The sequence below is a fragment of the Schistocerca cancellata genome, chromosome 7 (genome assembly GCF_023864275.1).
Source record: "Schistocerca cancellata isolate TAMUIC-IGC-003103 chromosome 7, iqSchCanc2.1, whole genome shotgun sequence".
NCBI classification, from domain to species: Eukaryota; Metazoa; Arthropoda; class Insecta; order Orthoptera; family Acrididae; genus Schistocerca; species Schistocerca cancellata.
Genome location: NC_064632.1, coordinates 465971144 through 465996159, shown reverse-complemented (window position 1 = coordinate 465996159; position 25016 = coordinate 465971144). Strand labels below are relative to the sequence as shown.

Sequence of the window (25016 nt, the reverse complement as noted above, 5' to 3'; positions counted from 1 at the left end):
TCGCGTATGGTTCGCTGGAAGAACGACTGTCTGAAAGCCTCCGTGCGCACTTGAATCTCTCTAATTTTACATTTGTGATCTCCTTGGGAGGTATAAATAGGGGGAAGCAATATATTCGATACCTCATCCAGAAACACACCCTCTCGAAACCTGGCGAGCAAGCGACACCGCGATGCAGAGCGAGGCGCTCTGCATCGCGGTGTAGCTTGCTCGCCAGGTTTCTCTTGCAGAATCTGCCACTTGAGTTTGCTAAACATCTCCGTAATGCTATCACGCTTACCAAATAACCCTGTGACGAAATGCGCCGCTCTTCTTTGGATCTTCTCTATCTCCTCCGTCAACCTGATCTGGTACGGATCCCACACTGATGAGCAATACTCAAGTATAGGTCGAACGAGTGTTTTGTAAGCCACCTCCTTTGTTGATGGACTACATTTTCTAAGGACTCTCCCAATGAATCTCAACCTGGTACCCGCCTTACCAACAATTAATTTTATACGATCATTCCACTTCAAATCGTTCCGCACGTATACTCCCAGATATTTTACAGAAGTAACTGCTACCAGTGTTTGTTCCGCTATCATATAATCATACAATAAAGGATCCTTCTTTCTATGTATTCGCAATACATTACATTTGTCTATGTTAAGGGTCAGTTGCCACTCCCTGCACCAAGTGCCTATCTGCTGCAGATCTTCCTGCATTTCGCTACAATTTTCTAATGCTGCAACTTCTCTGTATACTACAGCATCATCCGCAAAAAGCCGCATGGAACTTCCGACACTATCAACTAGGTCATTTATATATATTGTGAAAAGCAATGGTCCCATAACACTCCCCTGTGGCACGCCAGAGATTACTTTAACGTCTGTAGATGTCTCTCCATTGATAACAACATGCTGTGTTCTGTTTGCTAAAAACTCTTCAATCCAGCCGCACAGCTGGTCTGATATTCCGTAGGCTCTTACTTTGTTTATCAGGTGACGGTGTGGAACTGTATCGAACGCCTTCCGGAAGTCAAGGAAAATGGCATCTACCTGGGAGCCTGTATCTAATATTTTCTGGGTCTCATGAACAAATAAAGTGAGTTGGGTCTCACACAATCGCTGTTTCCGGAATCCATGTTGATTCCTACCGAGTAGATTCTGGGTTTCCAGAAACGACATGATATGCAACCAAAAAACACTTTCTAAAATTCTACAACAGATCGACGTCAGAGATATAGGTCTATAGTTTTGCGCATCTGCTCGACGACCCTTCTTGAAGACTGGGACTACCTGTGCTCTTTTCACATCATTTGGAACATTCCGTTCGTCTATAGACTTGCGGTACATGGCTGTTAGAAGGGACAAGCTCTTTCACGTACTCTGTGTAGAATCAAATTGGTATCCCGTCAGGTCCAGTGGACTTTCCTCTGTTGAGTGATTCCAGTTGCTTTTCCATTCCTTGGACACTTATTTCGATGTCAGCCACTTTTTCGTTTGTGCGAGGATTTAGAGAAGGAACTGCAGTGCGGTCTTCCTCTGTGAAACAGCTTTGGAAAAAGGTGTTTAGTATTTCAGCTTTATGGTTGCCTCTTCGTCATATCATAGTTGTGAACCTGGAAGAGTGAAGGTGTCCAGCACGAGCCTTATAGAAGTCAATAGAAGGAGTAGTTTTCCGTCATTAGGCTACCACAAACCTCGCAGATACATGTAGTGATTTTTTTTGTTGTTAATGCGCCGAATGAAATACATTTTGTGAATGAATACAGTGTTCTTCCGTAATTAACATATGATGAGTACTGTATGTAGTTTGTAGTAATTAGCTCGCCTGTTTATGCCATAGTAACTAGTTATTGTTTGTTGTGTCATATCTTTCAAGTGCATAATCTGAATAATGGAGGATGTACACCCTTCGACTAGCGCTGTAATATATAGTCGGGAGCCTGTCACAGACGATGGCAAGCAGGAAGTTACCGACGCTGTGTTTTGGTTTGTAAAAGTGTTGCAAGACAGATGCATTATCAATGCACTACCGGAAGCAGGCAGTTCAGCATTCCAAATTGATAGGAGCGGCTATCGTCGAGCGATTTTTGGAGCTGACGAACGAAATGACTTTTGTTGATACTGAAGTACTATACCATGAAGACGAAGCAGAAGGTGATTCAGTGGAAGACATCCCGACTAGTGAATCACAAAATGGTCATAACACTTCGGAAATCTCCACGTCACTGGGAATATGTGCTTCATCTGTTCCCGATGAGTATTACGAACCGGTTACTAAACGATTGAACTACAGCGCTATACCCCTTGAAGTAAAAGTGAAGTTGATAGCGCTGGGCAGGAATCATCCAAATTGCAACTTACAAACACTGCAAAAGGGTGGAGCAACAACAGCCTGAAAAGGAAGGACGACTTGAAACTGTAGGAAAGTGATATCGTTAAAAGAGGGACAAGATACGACAAATATCAGGTGATAAATACGTGGACATACGACCGATTTGTCAAATCGTGTTGTCGTAACGAGAATGTAACAACAAGAATACTTCAGGAGTGGTCTGCAGGTGCAGCGCTTCAATACACGGCCAACAAGGATTTTACGTTTGCTGCCTCATTATCTTGGGCAAGAAATTTCAAATTGGAGTATAAAATTCATCAATGACACGCCACTAAATACATCTCTCATAAGGAGGTACAAAATATAGAAGATATACAGAGAGTGGCGGCTCTTTTCAGCATGCAAACGGCGTAACTTATGACCAGTTTTAATCATGATTAACACCGATCAAACAGGGTGCGAGTATCGGGTGAACATTCTATGCACGTTATCACATAAGGGAGAAAAACGAACCCTTGTCGCAGTTGGTAGTAAAAACAAACTAACACATTTGTACACGGCACAATATGCCATCACAGCCTCTGGAAAAGTGTTGCCTAAGGTTTTCCTGTGTTTACAGGAAACGAATGTTGCATTTGGTCCTCGGGTGATGGAAGAGGTCAATCGTTTAACCGACTCGTTGAAAAATGTTTGCATTACCTGCTCCAAATCCGGGAAACTGACGAATGCGATTTACAGAATATTTCTTGAGAATGTTTTCAAACCATACGTTTCTGATAACAAGTTTCATCTAACATTGGATTCATGGAGTGGACAAGTTAATACTACAATAGATGACAATGTTTATAGGTGGCGAGGGTCAGCCGACATGCACAGTAAAAGTAATACCGCCGAACTGCACATCTGTTCGCCAGCCGTGTGATGTTTATTTCTATCGCCAGGGTAAAAACTTTATTCCCAGGCTTCAAAATTGCAGTGTGCCTCTGGAAACCCAGCGGGAATTGCACAACCACACGAATGCAATAACTATTCACAGCGTAATCCATAACCAACTTTCAGCACCGATTTTTCAGACAATGATATCGAATGCATGGTACCCATCAAAATTAATTCCTGAAAAAGACATATTTTTAAATGTAAACCAAATTTGTTTTCCGCTGACTCTTTGGAAGGAACAGTGTGGCTGTTGAAAGACTGCATTCATTAGATGTTTTTGGTGCCGTGAGTATATTTGTTTCAAATGTTTATATGACAAGTACCATCGATCTAGTTGTTCGAAGAAAAGTGAGGACACGTAACAGTGACTGGAACAGCCACTGTAAAGTGACCTGGAGTAACATTTTAGTTGTTTACTATCCCAAGAGGTTTGAGAAATTTATTTGCATACCTTATTATTATCATTCCTTATTGATTTACTTACCTTATTAACCCTCCTATCCCTATCAGTATGAAAAAATACAAACGAAAAGAAGAACAGCCACTACGTTTCTTCGAGATTCTAGCCCGGGTTCTCCTATTCCCAGCCAGTTAGTTTTTTTTTTTTTTTTTTTTCCCTTTTTATTTCTCGTCATTGATCGTTGTGTTTGGTCGTTGTGGATGTCACATGACATCCGTGCAAGTTTGTTGATGATCCTTTCACCGAGTTTTTTTATTACAGAGGCCAACCAAGCTTTCTGACCGAATACACTGAGCTACCGTGCCGGCTTACCTTGGCCGTTGCGCTGTCGGTGACAAGCGTTTACCATGTGGGTACAGAAGCGGCAGTTGTAAAAGTTTCTTTCCTCGATTTCTGGAAAAGTATGTGTTTTCAGACCCCGTACCTGATGATGAAAAATGCTCTATTTACAATTATCTATCGATCCCGCCAATTTTGAGTTGATTGCTCGTCATAACCTTTAGGAGTGATTTTCTTGAAAATGCGGGGGTGTTGACCCAAAATATCTTAGATTCCTTTGTTTTAGGTTGTACACAAGCGACCTGCCAAATTTGAGCTGAATCGGTTGGCCGTGTCTGAGGCCTTCCCCTTGTTAGTCTTGGCAGAAGCTGATGAAGGTGCTTGTGTCTTATGAGTGACGGGAGGAAGAGGAGACATTGACCGGGCGATCTTAGCACTGGCCGAATGGACAACCATAGTGCTAAAGGTCAGATCGCATGTCTGCGTCGACACCTCCCTGGTAGTTCGAGGAGAGGTGAGGTGAGGACAGTAATGTATTTCCCCGCTGGGAGCAGCGTCGGCTTCCTACTAACAAATAGCTTGCGAGCAGCCGAGGTGGACACTTTCTCTTTGACCCGAATTTCCTGTACACAACATTCATCCTTGTAGATGGGATAGTCGCGGGAGGACGCTGCATGGTCACCCTGACAGTTCACGCAACGAGGAGACGGAGGTGGACAGTCACCCTCATGGGTGTCCCTGCCACAAGTGACGCTTTTAGCTGCATTAGAACAAGACTGGCGGGTGTGATTAAAATGCTGACACTCGTAGCAGCGCGTAGGTGTCAGGACATAGGGGCAAACAGAAATATCATCATAGCTCGCTTTGATGCACGACGGCAGCTGAACACTGTCAAAGGTCAAGAAAAGTGTCCGGGTCAGTAAAAGGTCATTGTTGACCTTTTTCATGACCCTATGGACAGCCGTCATGCCCTGCTCAGTGAGGAAAGACTGAATCTCCTCAACAGTCAATCTGTCGAGTGATCTAGTATACACCACACCACGCGACGAATTCAAAGTGCAGTGAGCCTCCACCCAGACAGGGAACGTGTACAGGAGTGAGGCCCAAAGCAATTTTTGTGCCTGAAAGGCGCTCTCAGTTTCTAACAATAAGGTACCATTATGCATCCTGGTACAAGACTTGACAGGTCTGGCTATGACATCTACGCTCTTCTGAATAATGAAAGGGTTGACAGATGAAAAATCCATTCCATCCTCAAATCTAGAAACTACGAGGAACTTTGGGGCAGGCGGTAGTACTTTAGTCACTGGTGGCTGGTCAAGTTTCCGTTTTTGGGCAGAAGTTGAGAGAGAAGAAGAAGAGAGAGAGGAAGTCGAGGAGAGGAAGTCGAGGAGAGGAAGTCGAGGAGAGGAAGTCGAGGAGAGGAAGTCGAGGAGAGGAAGTCGAGGAGAGGAAGTCGAGGAGAGGAAGTCGAGGAGAGGAAGTCGAGGAGAGGAAGTCGAGGAGAGGAAGTCGAGGAGAGGAAGTCGAGGAGAGGAAGTCGAGGAGAGGAAGTCGAGGAGAGGAAGTCGAGGAGAGGAAGTCGAGGAGAGGAAGTCAAGGTAAAAAGTAAAGAAGACAGTGAGAGAGGGAGAAGGACAAAGAAAGGAACCAAACTAAGGAAGGAAGAGACCAGAATAAGCAAAAAACCAAAATGACCACAAATTTAAGTCGTGGAACCGTCCATCTCCTGACGCAGGCGCAAACTACCCCCTTGAGAGGGAGGGACTCCTTTTAGTCGCCTCTTAGACAGGCAGGAATACCTCGGACCTATTCGAACCCCCGGACCTGCAGGAGGGACCTAGCAGGGTGGAGAGGGTCTATGATGGGGAAGAAAGAGGGGAAGGAGGGGGGGCGTATAGTGGGTAATAAAGAAGGGAAGGAGGGGGGCTACAGTGGGGAAGGAAGAGGGGAAGGTGGGAGGCTACAGTGGGGAAGTAGAGGGGAAGAGAAATCCTTAACATAGACACTAGGGAGAGAGTTGTTCTCCAAATGGCTTACATTAAAAACATAAAATTTAGAAATGAAGGTCAAACCTCAAGCAGGGACCTAAATGCCAAGAAAGATTAAAGACAACAGGTGAGGAACAAAATTGCAAGCAATACAGGGAACCAGTAGATAGTGAGGTCAACATAAATCACAACACAGAGGGGAAGGAGGGGACAGCAGGAAAGGAGTGAGGATAAGAAGGGGCAGGGTGAAGGAAATGAAGCCAGGAAAGCAAGAATGGGCTGCAATAGCTTGGGGCCCTGCGTGCGCCACACACGAACTCTTGAAAGAACCATGGGGCCCCTGGGGGGGAACTGCATCTGAAAGTGGTATCCCGCAGCAAAGGTTCCATCATACAGACCACATGGACCACACAAGAGGCAGCAAAGAAGACATAAGTGACTGCCTTCCTTTCATCAGCTGGTGCTCCCTCCCCCCCCCCCCCCCTCCAAGAAAACTGGTCATATTATGTGATGCGTATTCCACCTGCCCACGAGGATTAATCAATCTGGGCAGTTGGAAGGCAATTTAGACTTCTTTAAGTCAATAATGAACCAGATCCCTTGCTAATGTGGTTTAAATGTAGTTAGGTCCAACTGTCAGAACCACAGCAGAACATTGCATTGAACATGAACACAACATTTGCTTAGGATAATTGAGAAAATCAGCTGTTGCAGAACATTGCTTGAAAACACAACACTTCAAGAATTTCAACTAAACAAAGGCACTGACACAAACCAACTCATGAAATTCTCCCATAACAAAATATATGAAAACTGAAATTAAATAGATATTATTAACCATGATTCAGTTTAAGATATCAGTAAAGTCCGGGACCCTGCTCAGGAAATAGTGGGTTTGGTAGTTACTTTCATGTTCTATGGATTATTTGTACAATTACACCCCCCACCCCCTTCCTTCCTTCCTAGCTAGCAGGTTTTACACATTACAAAATGCATTAAAACTTAGAAATTCTTCTGCACAATAGGAGGAGTTGTCAAAGAGAAACTTTTTCAGTTTGTTTTCAAATTTAACTTTGCTGGCTGTCTGACATTTTTATATTATTTGGTAAGTGATCAAAACTTTTGGGGCAGCAGTGTCCACGACTTTCTATACTAAAGACAACATTAATGTGGAGTAATTAGTGTCATTTTTTGTTCTGATATGGTAATTATGTACATCATAGTTCCTTTTGAACTGCAGCAGATTATTTACAACACACTTCATGAATGAATAAATATTCTATGAGGCAGGAGTCAAAATGATGAATTCAAACAGTTAACCACAAGATGATTGTGGATGAGGACCATTCTAACAGCATGTTTTTTAAGCAATGAATAATTCCTTTCCTAATTAATTTTAATTATTTTCATGTTCCATGGATCACTTTGCACGATAAATGGTAAAGATGTGGAATGAGTCATTTTACATTCACGCTGCAAATTAATTTGTATATTTGTTTACATTCTGAACACCTCTGAGTCCCCCCCCCCCCCTTACCCCACAATTTGTCCCAAAAGACACTAATGAATGAAAACACACAAAATGTCAACTTACAAATTTTTTTTCTCCACAAGATTTGCAATGATCTGAAGTACAAATTTAGCTCCACTAAGTTGCCAATTGTGTTTTTCCATTTTAAATTCTCATAAATATGACAACCTAAAAATGTTGATGTCACCCTTGTTATTTCCTTACCATGTGTTACACTTACCATTGGTGTGGTACTTCTAGATGTGCAGAACTGAATATGCCGAGTCTTTTTGTGAAGATTTTGATGGTGAGGACCATGTTCTTATAGTAGGAGGAGCAGGAAACAGCCTGGCTGGCAATTCGGACTACAGTATTAGGTGTGACCTGGATGTAATAGATGCAGCAACAGCTCACACTCATGTGGGGTTTGTGGATGTTTTGCAGCGCCATGACCAGCCCTGGGTAAATACAGCTATCAGCCATGGTAACAGAGCTGGGGGGGGGGGGGGGGGAAGGAGGGGGGGGGGGGTTACTGATGGCAGAAACTAAATCCCATATCTGTGCTGTGCCTGTTGATGCAATTGGGAGGTGGGGTTACACTAGTCATGGCCTGCACCTGAATAAGAAGGGGAAGGATAAATTAGTTGATCTTGCAGGAAATGTAAGGGGGCCCACATGCACACAAGACAAAATACCTGTGATTACTGGAGTCAGAGGGACACATTTTTTAGGTTAGAGTCAGGTTACAGACAGATAGTATTGAAAGAGATTAAAACAGAAGAGTGCCATAATGTCTGTAGCAGTATCCAAAGAAATAAAATTTGCGTGTTTCATCAGAAATTTAGAGGACTGAAAAATAAGATAGATGAGTTTCTTGTATGGCTAGAAAATGGGGTAAATTCTGAAGGTATAGATGTTTTCTGTCTCTCTGAACACCATGTAACTGCAGGGATGGAGAAGTTAAATTTAAGGGATTACAGATTAGCATCTTATTGATTAGAGTAAACATGGAAAAAAGAGGAGTTGCTAGTTATATAAAAACTGGACACAAACTCAAAAATATTGAAACAAATAGTTTTTGTGAAGATCAGATCCTTGAAGCATGTGCTTGTGAGTTGCTACTGCAATATACTTCTACAGTAATTGTAAGAATCTACAGATCCCCTCAAGGTAACTTTCAGCTATTCATGAAAAATCTAAAGGCATTATTGAGCTACCTGTCAGACAAAAAGATGCAGTTAGTGGTTTGTGGCGATTTTAATGTAGATTTCTTAAAAGATACAGATAGGAAAAATGAGATAGAATCTTTGTTTGGTTGTTTCAATCTAGTATCTGTTGTAAATTTTCCAACTCGTGTGCAGCAGGATAGTAGGTCACTTATCAATAATATTTTCATAGACAGTGCTCAGGCAGAAACAATTAATGTGTACTTAGTTGTTAACGGGCTATTTGATCATGATGCACAGTTAATGGAAATAATGCATATAGCACCTTACAGGATTCAGGCAGATTCATACAAGGCAGGGAGGCATATTAATGCGAACACGATACAGAGTTTTAAGTGCAGCCTAGAAGAGGTAGAATGGGATGAAATACACACAGAAAATGATGCGGATGCCAAATTCAATTTATTCCACTGTAAATTTGTCTCTATATTTGAGAGTTGCTTTCCTGATACATTATCCAAAAAAGCCATTACAAAGTCAAGTAAGCCATGGATTACTAAGGGAATTAAGATACCGTGTAAGAGAAAGAGGGAAATATATGGACAGGCAAGAATAAGTCAGGATCCGAGGTTACTTGCTTACTACAAAAGATACTGTAATATTTTAAGGAAAGTCATTAAGAAGTCGAGAAGCTTATGTGTTCTGATAGAAATTAATAATGCGGATAATAAGATTAAAACTATATGGAATATTGTCAAACAGGAGATGGGGCAGCCTGACAGTGCACAGCATACCATAGTAATACAGTTAAATGATGATGTTGTGAGTGATAATTCACAAGTTGCAAGTATTTTTAACAACCATTTTCTGAATGAAGCAGCAAAAATAGGGTTAAAGGGTTCAGTTGAGGAAGCAAAAAATATGTTAAAAATGTCATTCCCAGGATTTTAGGCCTTTAGAAATAGCACCAACATCTTCCACTGAAATTAAGGGAATTATAAATATACTGAAAAACAAGAGGTCATGTGGTGTTGATGGAGTCTCTAACAGAATTTTGAAGTGTTGTTCTAATTTAATAAGTGGAGTCCTTAGCGATATATGTAATGCTTCAGTGGAACAGGGAATTTTTCTAGACGGATTGAAATACACAGTTGTCTAACCTCTTCATAAGAAAGGGGACAAGAGTGACTTAAATAATTATATACCAATCTCACTGCTGACTTCATTTTCTAAAATATTCGAAAAAGTTATGTATTCAAGAGTAGGCTCACATTTAAGTGAAAATAATTTACTCAGCATGTCAAAGTTCAGCTTTCGGAAGGGTTACTCAGCTGAGAATGCTATCTACACATTTACCCATCAAATAGTACAAGCTCTAAATAACAAATTATCGCCAGTTAGTATTTTTTGTGATCTCTCCAAGGCATTTGACTGTGTGGATCATGTCACACTCTAAGAAAAACTCAGGTTTTATGAAATTGAAGGCTTACACACAGCTGGTTTGAATCATACTTAATGAACACAAAGCAAAAAGTTGTGCTGAATAGCACAAATAATGTTGGGAGTGTGGTAAATTCTAGTGAATGGGGAGTTATCACAAAGGGAGTCCCACAGGGTTCAATTTTGGGTCCTCTGCTATCCCCTATTCATGTGAATGACCTCTCACTTAACATTCAGCAAACGGAACTAGTACTTCTTGCAGACGACATGAGTGTTATAATAAATCCCATTCAAGAAAAAGTAGCTGAAGATATTGTTAAGGATGTCTTTCAAAGATTTATGAAGTGGTTCTCAGAAAATGGACTCTCCCTTAATTTTGAAAAACCTCACTATATCCCGTAGGCAGGCAGGCAGGCAGGCAGGCAGGCAGGCAGGCAGGCAGGCAGCCAGCCAGCCAGCCAGCCAGCCAGCCAGCCAGCCAGCCAGCCAGCCAGCCAGCCAGCCAGCCAGCCAGCCGCTAGACTCTGACTCAGTTATGATTTGACTGTTACAGTGACACACGTCTTACTCTGTTTACTTGATCTGTGAATTTCATGTATTGCATCGTCCTTGAAATATATTTGTTCAACTTGAAGTTAAAACAATTGGCAACGAGGTAGTGAATTTTTCTTTTTCATCATTGACCCACGTGTTTTCATGGCTACTTTAGAGCAACTATTGCAAGGTCTCATAGAACAGCAAACGCTTCTCACAAATGCAATTTGTGATTTCGTTGCGGCATCAAATGCGGGGCGTCTTTCATCATTGTCTCTACCTCCTTTTCCTCCTTACGTCGAGACGGTGGAAGACTGGTCTGATTACGAAAAACGTCTTTGACAGCACTTCTTGGTATTTCATGTCGCTGACGACCAAACATGTAAGTCTCTGTTCCTTTCATGGATTTCACCTCAAACGTATCGGTTGTTGCCGCACTTGGCTCCTTTGAAAGATCCTGCGTCTTTGTCCTTTGCTGAAATGTGCTCACTTCTGTACGTCTATTTTCAAAAGCATATGCATGTGGTAGTCTCTCGTGTTGCCTTTTATCGTTGTCAAAAACAACCGAATCAATCCTATCGCACTTGGGCTGCTGAACTTCACGGCCTCAGTAGAAAGTGTCAATTTGTTACTGAAGTTCACAAAGAATCCTATGCCAATTCCATGGTACGGGATGATATTATCCGATCAGCATCCGACAAAGAAGTTAGGCAATGTGCCCTTCAGTTGGCAAATCCGACTCTAGATGAAGTCCTATCCATCGCTCAGTCTTTTGAAATTTCTCGGGCCACTGGAGTGCAAATAGAGGCATGGGGCGACGTCGGGGAAATACAACCTCTCTGCAATGTTGACGAAGCGTGTGGCATGTCCCCACCAGCCTACGTGGCCGCAGTACGCTCCCAAGCACAGCCTCGGCCTAACCATAAACAAACCTTTAGGAAACTGCAGCAAAACCCACAGCAACTTCCTTCATGTCCGCAGTGTTTTACGAAACATTCACGAGAAGATTGTCCACAACGTTGGGCCGTGTGTCACAAATGGGGGGGAAAAAAAAAAGGTCATGTGTCATCCGTTTGCAAATCCGACCACATACAAGATGTTCATGAACATGACGCTGATTCTGTGTTGTCTGTCAACTGTATTTCTTCCCTTTTAGGGAAGTTATTCCTCACTGTCCAAATACTTGGTCGAGATGTTTGCATGCAGGTGGATACTGGTTCTGCTACCACTATCATCAACTCTCAGACGTATCTTCAGTTGGGTTCTCCAATCCTGTCACCTGTCACTAGGCAATTACAGACTTACAATAAACAGAAGATTTCTCTCTTGGGACAATTTGATGCTGAGGTATCTTACAAATCTGTCGTTTGCACTGTTCCCATATTTGTGGTCGACCATAGTAATGCGAAGAATCTTTTTGGTTTCGATGCCTTTCGCGTTTTTGGGTTCTCCATAGATGACTCTGTCAATATCGTCTCTGATGCTATTTCTTATGCTCACTTGGATTCCTTGTCGTCTACATTTTTGTCCCTTTTTTCTCCTGGGCTATGAAGCTCATATCACGCTCAAACCCACTGCTTGGCCTAAGTTTTTTCGGGCTCGGCCCATTCCTGTGGCCCTTCGTGATCAGGTCAAATGGGAACTCGATCGTCTCACTGCTTCAGGGGTCTTGCTTCCTGTCACTTCCAGTGAGTGGTCCTCTCCTGTCGTCGTCGTTGCTACGCCACATGGTGATATTTGTCTCTGTGGCGATTTCAAAGCCACTGTAAATGCTCAATGCCTTATCGACACTTACCCTATGCCTCGACCTGAAGAACTGTTCACTAAACTTGCTGGAGGCCAGTATTTTTCTAAACTCGACCTGTCAGAAGCTTATCATCAACTTCCTCTCGACGCTGCTTCCTGGCAGTTTCTGGTCCGTTACACGCTTTTCGGCCTCTATCAATACCAACGATTGCCATTCGGGGTTGCCAGCACCCCTGCTCTCTTTCAGCGATTCTTGGAACAATTATTGCTCACTATCCCTGGGTGTATAAATTACCAGGAGGACATTGTTGTCACTGGCTCCACCACTGACGAACATCTCCAAAATCTCCGCACACTTTTTCATGTCTTACAGACTGCTGGTCTTAAGTGTAATCTTCAGAAATCAAAATTTTTTCAGGCATCTATCACGTACTTGGGGTTTCAACTCACGCGGGATGGTTTTCGTCTGCTTCAGCAAACTGTCGCTGCGATCGATGCCATTCCTCGCCCTTCATCTGTTAAGGAACTGCAGGCCTTCTTGGGGAAAATAGCATACTATCACAAGTTTTTACCATCTGCTGCTTCGGTTGCTCAGCCGTTGCATCACCTGTTGCATAAAAACGTGCCTTCTCACTGGTCCGCGTCATGCAATGCGGCTTTCCAGAAATTGGAGACTATGCTGAAACAGACCCCGTGCCTAGCTACTTATCGACCTGGCCAACATCTTGTTCTTGCCATGGACGCCTCCCAATACAGGGTCGGTGCAGTCCTTGCGCACCGTTTTTCTGACGGTTCTGAACAATCCATTGCTTATGCCTCCAAAACGCTCACGGATGCCCAACGAAAGTATTCTCAAATTGAAAAAGAAGCTTTGGCCATTATTTATGCTCTTCATTAGTTTGGTGTTTTTCTCTATGGATCCAAATTTCATCTTGATACTGATCACAAACCACTTGTTTTCTTGTTTCATCCATCAACGTCACTTCCCGACAAGGCTGCACACCACCTCCAGCGTTGGGCTCTTTACTTGTCTTGTTTCAATTATGAGATTCATTTCCGGCCGACAGGTCAACATGCGAATACTGATGCACTGTCTCGCCTTCCCATGGGTCCTGATCTGGCATTCGATAGGGACAAACTTTTGTGTTTCCACCTGGATGTTGCCAAGCAGCAGGTTGTGGACGGGTTCCCCGTCACCGGGGACCGGCTGGCGGCTGGTATGGGTTCTGACCCTACCCTCTCCTGGGTTTTACACTGTATTCAGAAGGGTTGACCAGATCGTCTGTCCGCTAAAACTTCTGATCTGTTGCAGAACTACTACGCTTTGCGTTACAGCCTCACAGCTAGGGATGGTGTTAGCCTCCTTTCCACTGAAAATGCTTTGCCGCGTCTTGTGGTACCTGCGCCTTTGCGTGCTTCAGTCTTGCACCTCCTTCACCAAGGGCACTGGGGTGCCCCTCGCACAAAATCTCTGGTGCTCCGTCATGTGTACTAGCCCGGCATCAACTGAAATCGCACACATGGTCACTGCCTGTGGCCCTTGTGCGTCACAGGCCACCGCCCCGAATTCATCTTTGTCACCGTGGCCTTTGCCTGAGAAGCCCTGGGAGCGTATTCATACTGACTTTGTGGGACCTTTTTCAGGTACTTATTGGCTTCTCGTTATTGACGCCTACTCTAACTTTACTTTCATTGTCCGTTGCATGTCGCCTACCACTGCGGCAACCACAAATGCTCTAGCTCGCAATTTCTCTTTGGAAGGCCTTCCCTCTACTCTTGTTACTGATAATGGTCCGCAATTTGCCTCTTCCGATTTTGCAGATTTTTGTGCCCGTCACGGCATCATGCATGTCATGGCCCCTCCGTTCCATCCACAGTCAAACGATGAGGCTGAATGACTGGTCCGCACATTTAAGGCTCAGATGTGGAAACTCCTGACTTCTTCTGCTGCTGATGATGCGCTTCTCCAATTTCCATCTTCTTACCGTTTCACCCCTATGGGCGACCACAGCCCGGCTGAGCTCTTACATGGCCGACAGCCCCGCACGCTACTTCATCTTCTGCGGCCTTCCACCTCACGGCCGCGGATGCCTTCGCTTGGCCGGTTCACTGCCGGCAACCTTGTATGGGTACGGGGATATGACAGGCGGCCAAAATGGAGTCCTGGCTGTATCTTACAACACCGTGGCCGACGCCTGTATGAAATCCAGACGGACACGGGTGTTGCAGTGCGTCATTCGGAGCAGCTTCAGCCTCGTGTGCCGGCACGCCTGTTCCGGATACCGCTACACCACCTTCAGCTCTACCTGACACTCGGGATCCTGGAATCTCTCATTACTTACAACACAGTCCTCTCACCATCATATCGGTGCCAGCACAAGAAATGATGCAAACAGGAGATATGCCCATGCAGGAACCAGATGACCATCATCTGTCGGAGCAACTCTACTCGCCTCCTCCTCTTACGGACACGAACACATCACCCATGTCTCCTGTTATACCAACCGGACTTGCCGCAACGGGCAGATTGGTGCACGGGGCCCCAGCAGATTCGACCCCTACGTCTCCTGTCATCTCGACTCGCTATCATCAGGGACACTTCCGTCCATACGGGTAGCCTCCTCCTCGAGACTTTACGGCCAGTCAAACACCACCTATGTTGTTGTTGTTGTTGTTGTTGTTGTGGTCTTCAGTCCTGAGACTGGTTTGATGCAGCCCTCCATGCTACTCTATCCTGTGCAAGCTTCTTCATTTCCCAGTACCTACTGCAACCTGCATCCTTCTGATCTGCTTAGTGTATTCATCTCTTGGTCTCCCTCTATGATTTTTACCCTCCACGCTGCCCTCCAATACTAAATTGGTGATCCCTTGATGCCTCAGAACATGTCCTACCAACCGATCCCGTCTTCTGGTCAAGTTGTGCCACAAATTTCTCTTCTCCCCAATCCTATTCAATACTTCCTCATTACTTATGTGATCTACCCATCTAATCTTCAGCATTCTTCTGTAGCACCACATTTCGAAAGCTTCTATTCTCTTCTTCTCCAAACTATTTATCGTCCATGTTTCACTTCCATACATGGCTACACTCCATACAAATACTTTCAGAAACGACTTCCTGACACTTTACTCTATCATCGATGTTAGCAAATTTCTCTTCTTCAGAAACGCTTTCCTTGCCATTGCCAGTCTACATTTTATATCCTCTCTACCTCGACCATCATCAGTTATTTTGCTCCCCAAATAGCAAAACTCCTTTACTACTTTAAGTGTCTCATTTCCTAATCTAATTCCCTCAGCATCACCCGACTTAATTCGACTACATTCCATTATCCCGTTTTGCTTTCGTTGATGTTCATCTTATATCCTCCTTTCAAGACACTGTCCATTCCATTCAACTGCTCTTCCAAGTCCTTTGCTGTCTCTGACAGAATTACAATGTCACCGGTGAACCTCAAAGTTTTTATTTCTCCTCCATGGATTTTAATACCTACTCCAAATTTTTCTTTTGTTTCCTTTACTGCTTGCTCAATATACAGATTGAACAACATTGGGGAGAGGCTACAACCCTGTCTTACTCCCTACCCAACCACTGCTTCCCTTTCATGTCCCTCGACTCTTATAACTGCCATCTGGTTTCTGTACAAATTGTAAATAGCCTTCACTCCCTGTATTTTACCCCTGCCACCTTCAGAATTTGAAAGAGAATATTCAAGTCAACATTGTCAAAAGCTTTCTCTAAGTCTACAAATGCTAGAAACGTAGGTTTGCCTTTCCTTAATCTAGCTTCTAAGATATGTTGTAAGGTCAGTATTGCCTCACGTGTTCCAGTGTTTCTACGGAACCCAAACTGATCTTCCCCCGAGGTTGGCTTCTACTAGTTTTTCCATTTGTCTGTAAAGAATTTGTGTTAGTATTTTGCAGCTGTGACTTATTAAACTGATAGTTTGGTAATTTTCACATCTGTCAACACCTGCTTTCTTTGGGATTGGAATTATTATATTCTTCTTGAAGTCTGAGGGTATTTCGCCTGTTTCATACATCTTGCTCACCAGATGGTAGAGTTTTGTCAGGACTGGCTCTCCCAAGGCCATCAGTAGTTCCAATGGAATGTTGTCTACTCCGGGGGCCTTGTTTCGACTCAGGTCTTTCAGTGCTCTGTCAAACTCCTCATGCAGTATCATATCTCCCATTTCATCTTCATCTACCTCCTCTTTCATTTCCATAATATTGTCCTCAACTACATCACCCTTGTATAGACCCTCTATATACTCCCCTTCCACCTTTCTGCTTTCCCTTCTTTGCTTAGAACTGGGTTTCCATCTGAGCTCTTGATATTCATACAAGTCGTTCTCTTATCTCCAAAGGTCTCTAATTTTCCTGTAGGCAGTATCTATCTTACCCCTAGTGAGATAAGCCTCTGCATCCTTACATTTGTCCTCTAGCCATCCCTGCTTAGCCATTTTGCACTTCCTGTCAATCTCATTTTTGAGACGTTTGTATTCCTTTTTGCCTGCTTCATTGACTGGATTTTTATATTTTCTCCTTTCATCAATTAAATTCAATATTTCTTCTGTTACCGAAGGATTTCTACTAGCCCTCGTCTTTTTACCTACTTGATCCTCTGCTGCCTTCACTACTTCATCCCTCAAAGCTACCCATTCTTCTTCTACTGTATTTCTTTCCCCCATTCCTGTCAATTGTTCCCTTGTGCTCTCGCTGAAACTCTGTACAACCTCCACGTCCCATCTCCTTAAATTCCCACCTTTTTGCAGTTTCTTCAGTTTTAATCTACAGTTCATAACCAACAGATTGTGGTCAGAGTCCACATCTGTCCCTGGGAATGTCTTACAATTTAAAACCTGGTTCCTAAATCTCTGTCTTACCATTATACAATCTATCTGATACCTTTTAGTATCTCCAGGATTCTTCCATGTATACAACCTTCTTTCATGATTCTTAAACCAAGTGTTAGCTATGATTATGTTGTGCTCTGTGCAAAATTCTACGAGGCGGCTTCCTCTTTCATTTCTTAGCCCCAATCCATATTCACCTACTATGTTTCCTTCTCTCCCTTTTCCTACACTCGAATTCCAGTCACCCATGACTATTAAATTTTCATCTCCCTTCACTATCTGAATAATTTCTTTTATTTCATCATACATTTCTTCAATTTCTCCGTCATCTGCAGAGCTAGTTGGCATATAAACTTGTACTACTGTAGTAGGTGTGGGCTTCGTATCTATTTTGGCCACAATAATGCGTTCACTATGCTGTTTGTAGTAGCTTACCCGCATTCCTATTTTCCTATTCATTATTAAACCTACTCCTGCATTACCCCTATTTGATTTTGTATTTATAACCCTGTATTCACCTGACCAGAAGTCTTGTTCCTCATGCCACCAAACTTCACCAATTCCTATTATATTTAACTTTAACCTATCCATTTCTCTTTTCAAATTTGCTAACCTACCTGCCCAATTAAGGGATCTGACATTCCACGCTCCAATCCGTAGAACGCCGGTTTTCTTTCTCCTGATAACGACGTCCTCTTGAGTAGTCCCCGCCCAGAGATCCGAATGGGGGACTATTTTACCTCCGGAATATTTTACCCAAGAGGACGCCATCATCATTTAATCATACAGTAAAGCTGCATGCCCTTGGGAAAATTACGGCTGTAGTTTCCCCTTGCTTTCAGCCGTTTGCAGTACCAGCACAGCAAGGCCGTTTTGGTTACACCTATGGACGTTAGCAATCTACAGGCCACCTCCATCAATATCTGTGCAAAAACTTCCAAGGGGGAAAAGTGTTGTGACTCACCAATCCTTCAAAGTGCCACCGCGCAGTTACGCGCGTCCTCTACATGCAGCGCTGTCTACCAGCCATGCAGCAGCAACAGTGCCACCCCAGCGGCCAGCCAACCAGCGGCCACTAGACTCTGACTCAGTTATGATTTGACTGTTAAAGTGACACACTTCTTACTCTGTTTACTTGATCTGTGACTTTCATGTATTGCGTCGTCCTTGAAATATATTTGTTCAACTTGAAGTTAAAACACATACATACAACACTAGAGGGAAAAATGACCTTTCTTATCCATTATTGAAGCTGTCAGTTGCTCAAAAAGGAGTACATTATTCAGCAACAAAAATTTTTGATCATTTGCCCAACAACATGAAGTGTCTGGCAGGTAGCAGATCAAGCTTTAAATCTAGCTTAAAATCATTTCTTTTGGATAACTCCTTCTATCCCATGGATGAGTTTCTGTTTCAGAGCTGGTAAAAAAAAAAAATAAATAAATAAAATAAAAATTGTACCTCTAAATGTAGTTGCATGTGTAGAACTAAACATTTCAGTAATATTAATGAGCACTATTTATGTGTGTATATATATCTTGTAATCTGACTTGTTCCACATCATATCGATAAAATAATTGGGAAAATGATCTACGGAACATGACATAATTAAAACTAAACTAAGACCATTCTGGGAAAACTGCTCAAAAATACTTTTAACAAAATTATTTACCATTTCTTCTGTTGCTGTACGTATGTTTGGATTGACTACAATACTAGTGTCTTCCTGCTTGTCTTTTGTCAATATTATGAAAAGGACAGTTGCTACTCATCATATATCAGCGATTCTGAGTCACAGATAGGCACAACAAAAAGACTGCCTTAAAATAAGCTTTCAGCCAATAAGGCCTTAGCCAAAAATAGACAACGGAAATGGACAGACACACACATGCGCGCGCATGCCCCCCCCCCCCCCCCACTCTCTCTCTCTCTCTCTCTCTCTCTCTCTCTCTCTCTCTCTCTCTCTCTCTCTCTCTCTCTCTCTCTCTCTCTCTCTCACACACACACACACACACACACACACACACACACACACACACACACACACACACACACACACACACACACAGTCTTTGGCAGCTGAAGACCGGGTAGAGATAAGGAAGAGCCTGGGGCAGGGAGAGAGGGAGGAATAGCAGGATAAGAGTTGGGGACGGTAAAGTACTGCTGGGGGAAGATGTAAGGAAAAGGTGGAGAGAAGATAGGGCAGCCAGGTGCAGTCGGGAGGTTACGCGGAGGGTGGGGGAAGAGTGGGAGGGTAGTGGAAAAAGGGAAGTAGGAAGACTGTGTGCACTGGTGGAATAGAGACCCATATAGTGCTGGAATGGGAACAGCGAAGAGGCTAGATGGGTACGGACAATGACTAAAGAAGGTTGAGGCCAGGAGGGTTACGGGAACATAGGATATATTGTAGGGAAGAGTTCCCATCTGCAAAATTCAGAAAAGCTGGTGTTTGTGGGAAGAATCCTGATGGCGCAGGCTGTGAAGCAGTTATTGAAAAGAAGAATGCTGTGCTGAGCAGCATGCTCTGCAACAGGTTGGTCCGCTTGGTTTGGCCACAGTTTGTCAGTGGCCATTCATGCAGGCAGCTCATTGGTTGTCATGCCCATATAGCACACAGCACAGTGGTGCAGCTTAGTCTGTAGATCACATGACTAGTTTCACAGGTAGCTCTGCCTTTAACGGGATAGGTGACGTTTTTGACCGTACTGGAGTAGATGGTGGTGGAGGGAGTGAGATTGGTCTTGCATCTAGATCTATTACAGGGTCATAAACCATTAGGCTAGGGGTTGGGAGCAGGGGTTGTGTAGGGATGGACAAGGGCATTGAGTAGGTTCAGTGGGCAGCAGAATACAACTGTGGGCTGGGGGGGGGGGGGGGGGGGGGGGGGGAGATAGTGGGTAGAACATTTCTCATTTAAGGGCACGACTAGAGGTAGTCGAAACCCTGGCAGAGAATGTAATTAAGTTGCTCCAGTCCTGAGTGATGCTGAGTCACAAGAAGAATGTTCCTCTGTGGCTGGACAAAGGGGATGGGGGAGGTGAACTCCGGGAAGAGGTGATGATGGGTGACTGGAAAGATAAGGAAGGCATGGAGATCTCTTTCCGTACAAGGTTGGGGGGGGGATTTACAGTGTAAAGGCCTCAGTGAGATCCTCAGTGTATTTTGAGGGTGACTGCTCATCATTGCAGGTGTGATGGCCATGCATGGTTAGGCTCTATGGAAGAGAGTTCATGTTATGGAATGGGTGGCAGCTGTTGAAGTGGAGGTATTGCTAGTGGTTGATAGGTTTGATATGGACAGAAGTACTGATGTAGCCATCTTTGAACTGGAGGTCAATATTGAGGAAGGTGGCTTGCTGGGTTGAGTAGGACCAGGTGAAGCAAATGAAGGAGGTGGTGTTGAGGTTCTGGAGGAATGTACATAGGGTGTCCTCACCATCGATCCAGGTCACAAAGATATTGTCAATGAATCTGAACCAGGTGAGGGGCTTAGAATTCTGGGTGTTTGGGAAGGATTGCTCTAGATGGCCCATGAACAGGCCGGCATAGCATGGTGCCACACGGGCACCCATAGCTGTACCCTGGATTTGTTTGTAGGTAATGCATTCAAAGGAGAAGTATTGTGGGCAAGGATATAATTGGTCATAGCAACAGCTCCCAACCCTTGCCTCTGGGCTCATATCTCTGTAATACACCTAAATGCAAGACTGTCCCATACATCCTCCCACCACCACCTACTCCACTCCGGTCACAAACATCACCTGTCCCATCCAAGTCAAGACTACCTGTGAAATCAGTCATGTAATCTACAAGCTAAGCTGCAACCATTGTGCTGCATTTGACGTGGGCATGACAACCAAGTTGTCTGCCCACTTGAATGGCCACCGACAAACCGTGGCCAAAAAGCAACTGGACCATCCTGTTTCTGAGCACGTTGACCACCACAATATTCTTCATTTAAATGACTGCCATCTGGATCCTTCCCACCAACAGCAGCTTTTCTGAACTGCACAGGTGGGAACTCTTGCTGCAATATATCTTATGTTCCCATAACCCTCCTGGCCTTAACCTTTGTTAGTTATTGTCCTTACTCATCTAGCCCCTTTCCTGCCCCCATTCCAGCACTTCACAGCCCTCTATTCCACAAACGCACCCAGTCTTTTTACCTCTCTCCTTATCTGCTACTCCTCCCCTCTTCCCCGCCCTCTGCCTAACCTCCCGATTGCACCTTGCTGCCCTATTCTCTTTCCACCTCATCTCCGCATGCTCTTGCAGCAGCACTTAACCGTCCCCCACCCTTACCCTGCTGTTCCTACCTCTCCCCGCTCCAGGCTCTTCCTCACCCCCACCCCATTGCCTCTCCCATCATGCCGAAGCTTATTTTTTGACAGTCTTTCTGTCGTGTCTATCTGTGACTCAGCATCTTTGCCATATGGTGAGCAGCAAATATCCCTTCCATAATATTGTTATATTCCATCAATGATTTTCCATTGGATGCTTGTTTCAATTAGACAGAAGGTCATTTAAATTTATGAGGCCAGACTATGAGAAAACAAAGGCTAATCAATGAGATCGGTAGAAACGCAGTAAGCATGTTGGGCGTAATGACACTGGCACAACTATGGCACACACAGGTATATACATTAACTGCTTCAGCCTCGTGGAATCAGCCCAGAATGTTGTTGCTAACAACTCATTCTCTTATTGAAATACAGGTATTGTGCACCTCATGCAACATTCCGACTGTTTATCCTGTGATTTTTCTTACATAGTATAAGCCAGGAAAAACTGAAGGATTGCACAAATGAAACTACTATATGATCAAATAAAGATATAGGTGGATTAGTAAATAAAGGAAATTAAACACACATTCAATGTCAGTGTGAATGAAAGGAACATAAGATATTCCACTTTAACATAACAACGAATCAATGAACTGTGACTATAGCTAATTACACCCATTGTGCAAAGATCTATTTATCTCTCATTATCAATCATTTTTAGTTTTGTTTTGTTCTCAGATTTACTCTAATTTATCATTTCAATGAAAAATTAGCTATTGCTTGGTATAACTTACAATTATTGTGTGTGCAGGAAATGCAGCTCTAACTTTCCTCACATATTCCACAAAGTGCTGAGAATAGCCATTGGCGACATCAATACATATGAACTTCACTGCAGGTATTTCTGTTAAAATTTGTTTTAAGCGTTCAAAATCATCTTCTCCAGTTCCAGAACTGGCAGCAATATATGGAAGACATTCTGTATTGTTTTGTGCAAATTCTTTCCATTGTTCCAAAGTGTAGTACTTATGTATTGTTGTAAAAAGTCCATGCTGTTGACATAAAAACCACTTTCAGTAAGCAAAAAAATATTAACCATACTTTCAAGGAAGGTATGCTTTGATAGTGTTTTCAATATTTCAACAAAGATAATAAGGGCAAAATGATTTAGTATTACAACTTCTAATGGTGAGAATTCCATATACACATCAATGAAGTAAAATCAATGAGACTCTGTAACTGATGAGACTTCATACCAATGTAAACACAGAAACAGATGTTGCCAAAAAACAACCTGGCAGTTGGTATTTATTCTGTTATGACCATTTGTAGCATTGTTAAACATGTAGGGGTGAACTTATGACAAATATGAAGTCTGTTTAGGGTGCTCCAATAATACAATTAGTAGCAGAGTGCCTGTAATTGGTACTGTAAATTAGTCTTTTCTGGCACACAGGTTTAACTTACAAATGTTCAGTGAACTGACCATCTTAAATTTTCATTCGCCTTAGTTTAAAGTGTCTCTCTCACCAATAAAAGTTATGGGTATGGAAAGCCCAAAGCTTTATTTGTTCAGATTTTCCTATTGTCTCTCAATTTTCAAGTAATGTGTAAACTGGCCTCCTGAATGCACAATTAAACACTAGTATTCCTATGATCAAAGCAGAAAGGTCCAACACTTAAAAATTACCATCTCAAGCCGCTGAATTACCTACATTAAACCCACTATGATAAATTAAACGAACAATAGCATTTTGAAAAGGTACACCACAGTAACACGGCAAAGGCTCTGTCGAATGCTTTCCAGAAATAGCATAGAGCTTTGCTATTCGCATTAGACAATATTTGAGGAAGATAGTGCCTGTACGACATACACTTTTCAACAGGTAACGATTACAGGACCGATGACGTCACTCCTCGAAAATAATTTATTAAATACAATACAGTATAAAATTAATGATTTGTTAGTGATATTTAGTTTATACCCGTCGTTCCCGACAAACTATCAGCTTTGAAACAACAATGTCATTACAAACAAAAATGTGCGAACATACTACAAAAAACACCGCGTCACTACTAACACACAAACCGTAGGCCTACTGAGAAATGTTCATGTCTTAAAGTGTTTTTTGAATACCTTATTACAAAAACTGTCCTTCCAAATCATCTACCAGCACAGTTATTTTTTTCCTCTTTTCTTTCTTTTGTTTCCGCACTGTCGCGTCTACATCCGGGCGAGGATTGGTAACCAAGGATTGCTATGATTTGCAGACACTTCCACCTACCAATGCATATAAATACACTGCAATATTCATCAAGCGCTTGGAAAGAAAGTCAGAATCAATGATTAGAACAAAACTGAAAGTTGTTCTTCATTTGCCATTCACTCACACATCAGTACAAGAGTTACCTTCGAGATCGCCTTTGCCATTTCAAATGTGCCGATCGTATCCATATTCGAGGCAATAAGAGGTATGCCTTTATATGACTGTTTGGAGTTTCTGAATGTTATTTCACGAAACAAATTAACCTGTGGGAAGAATGGAACTGTTACGAGCATGTTCTAAATTTGGATTCAGGTTTCTAGGTTGTACATAATTTTCTACTACAGTCTACAATGCAAGGCAGCTCACGTCGGAACGACTTCGCAAAGTGCTTCTTTTCGGTCGCAATAATACGTCTTTGAAGTCGAGCTTTACGTCGTTAATTATATTCGGCATAATGTCTTTTTACTTCACTATTTGAATTCTATATGTCGTCTGCTCCACTAGCAGAAACACTACAAAGAACATTAAGTAGCTAAAGATATCACCACTCACAGCCTACTACAGTGGCATCAGCAAGATTTGCGTCGAGGAGGAGCATCTTTCACGCTGTATTCCCACAGGCACTGAAAACTTGCACATTGATACTCTCACCAACCAATTTCCCTCAATTAAGGACCCCATATACGATAAAACAACCTGTAAAACTGTACTATTTTGGCCAATTACTAGACCGTGTTTGGTGCTGCTTGACGTGTTTCTCAAGCATACATCTTGTTTGCGAGAAATTTTGATTGACGAAAAGTTTGAGAAGATGGAGGACGTTGCTTGTGTCTCTGCATCGCCGCGTGTGGTTAATAAAAAACTGTTTACCTCACCATATCGTGAGTCTCCACTACTCTGGAAATTGCTAACAAGGATGAAAACAAAATGGTACTGACGATCACCAAAAATGGCAGAGATACCACAATTCTTGCAACCATAGACTATATTACAAACGACAAGGTTAAAAAGAAAATCAATATTTTATGCACAACACTCAGTCGGGAGTGGAATGAAGTAATGTTCCCACGTTGTGTTACGGTATTTTAATGATCTGTCATTAGATGACCAAATAAAAGAAAATAAGTTTTCGCATACTTGTATCTTCTTTTTCAATGTGATGGCGAAGTAACTCTAAAGAAGTTATTAAACGTTTCACTGTCCATCTGCAGAAAATTGATGTAATCA

At 42.9% G+C, this 25016-nt stretch overlaps 1 protein-coding gene across 2 annotated transcripts in view; it reads right to left on the bottom strand.

The window, feature by feature from the left end:
* Positions 1 to 24306, bottom strand: part of LOC126092118 (GMP reductase 1-like) — an 89249-nt gene extending 64943 nt beyond the window's left edge. Inside the window, exons 1-3 of one of the 2 annotated variants that reach the window (XM_049907558.1) lie at positions 24156 to 24306; positions 23933 to 24052; positions 22317 to 22574 (exon numbers count right to left, since the gene is read on the bottom strand). In XM_049907558.1, coding sequence (XP_049763515.1) covers positions 22317 to 22574; positions 23933 to 24052; positions 24156 to 24242 — 465 coding nt within the window. In that variant the 5' untranslated portion in view covers positions 24243 to 24306. Of the gene's footprint in view, positions 1 to 22316; positions 22575 to 23659; positions 23804 to 23932; positions 24053 to 24155 lie in introns of those variants that run through there. The other variant, XM_049907559.1, reaches the window with a different exon arrangement.
* Positions 24307 to 25016: the final 710 nt, after the last annotated feature.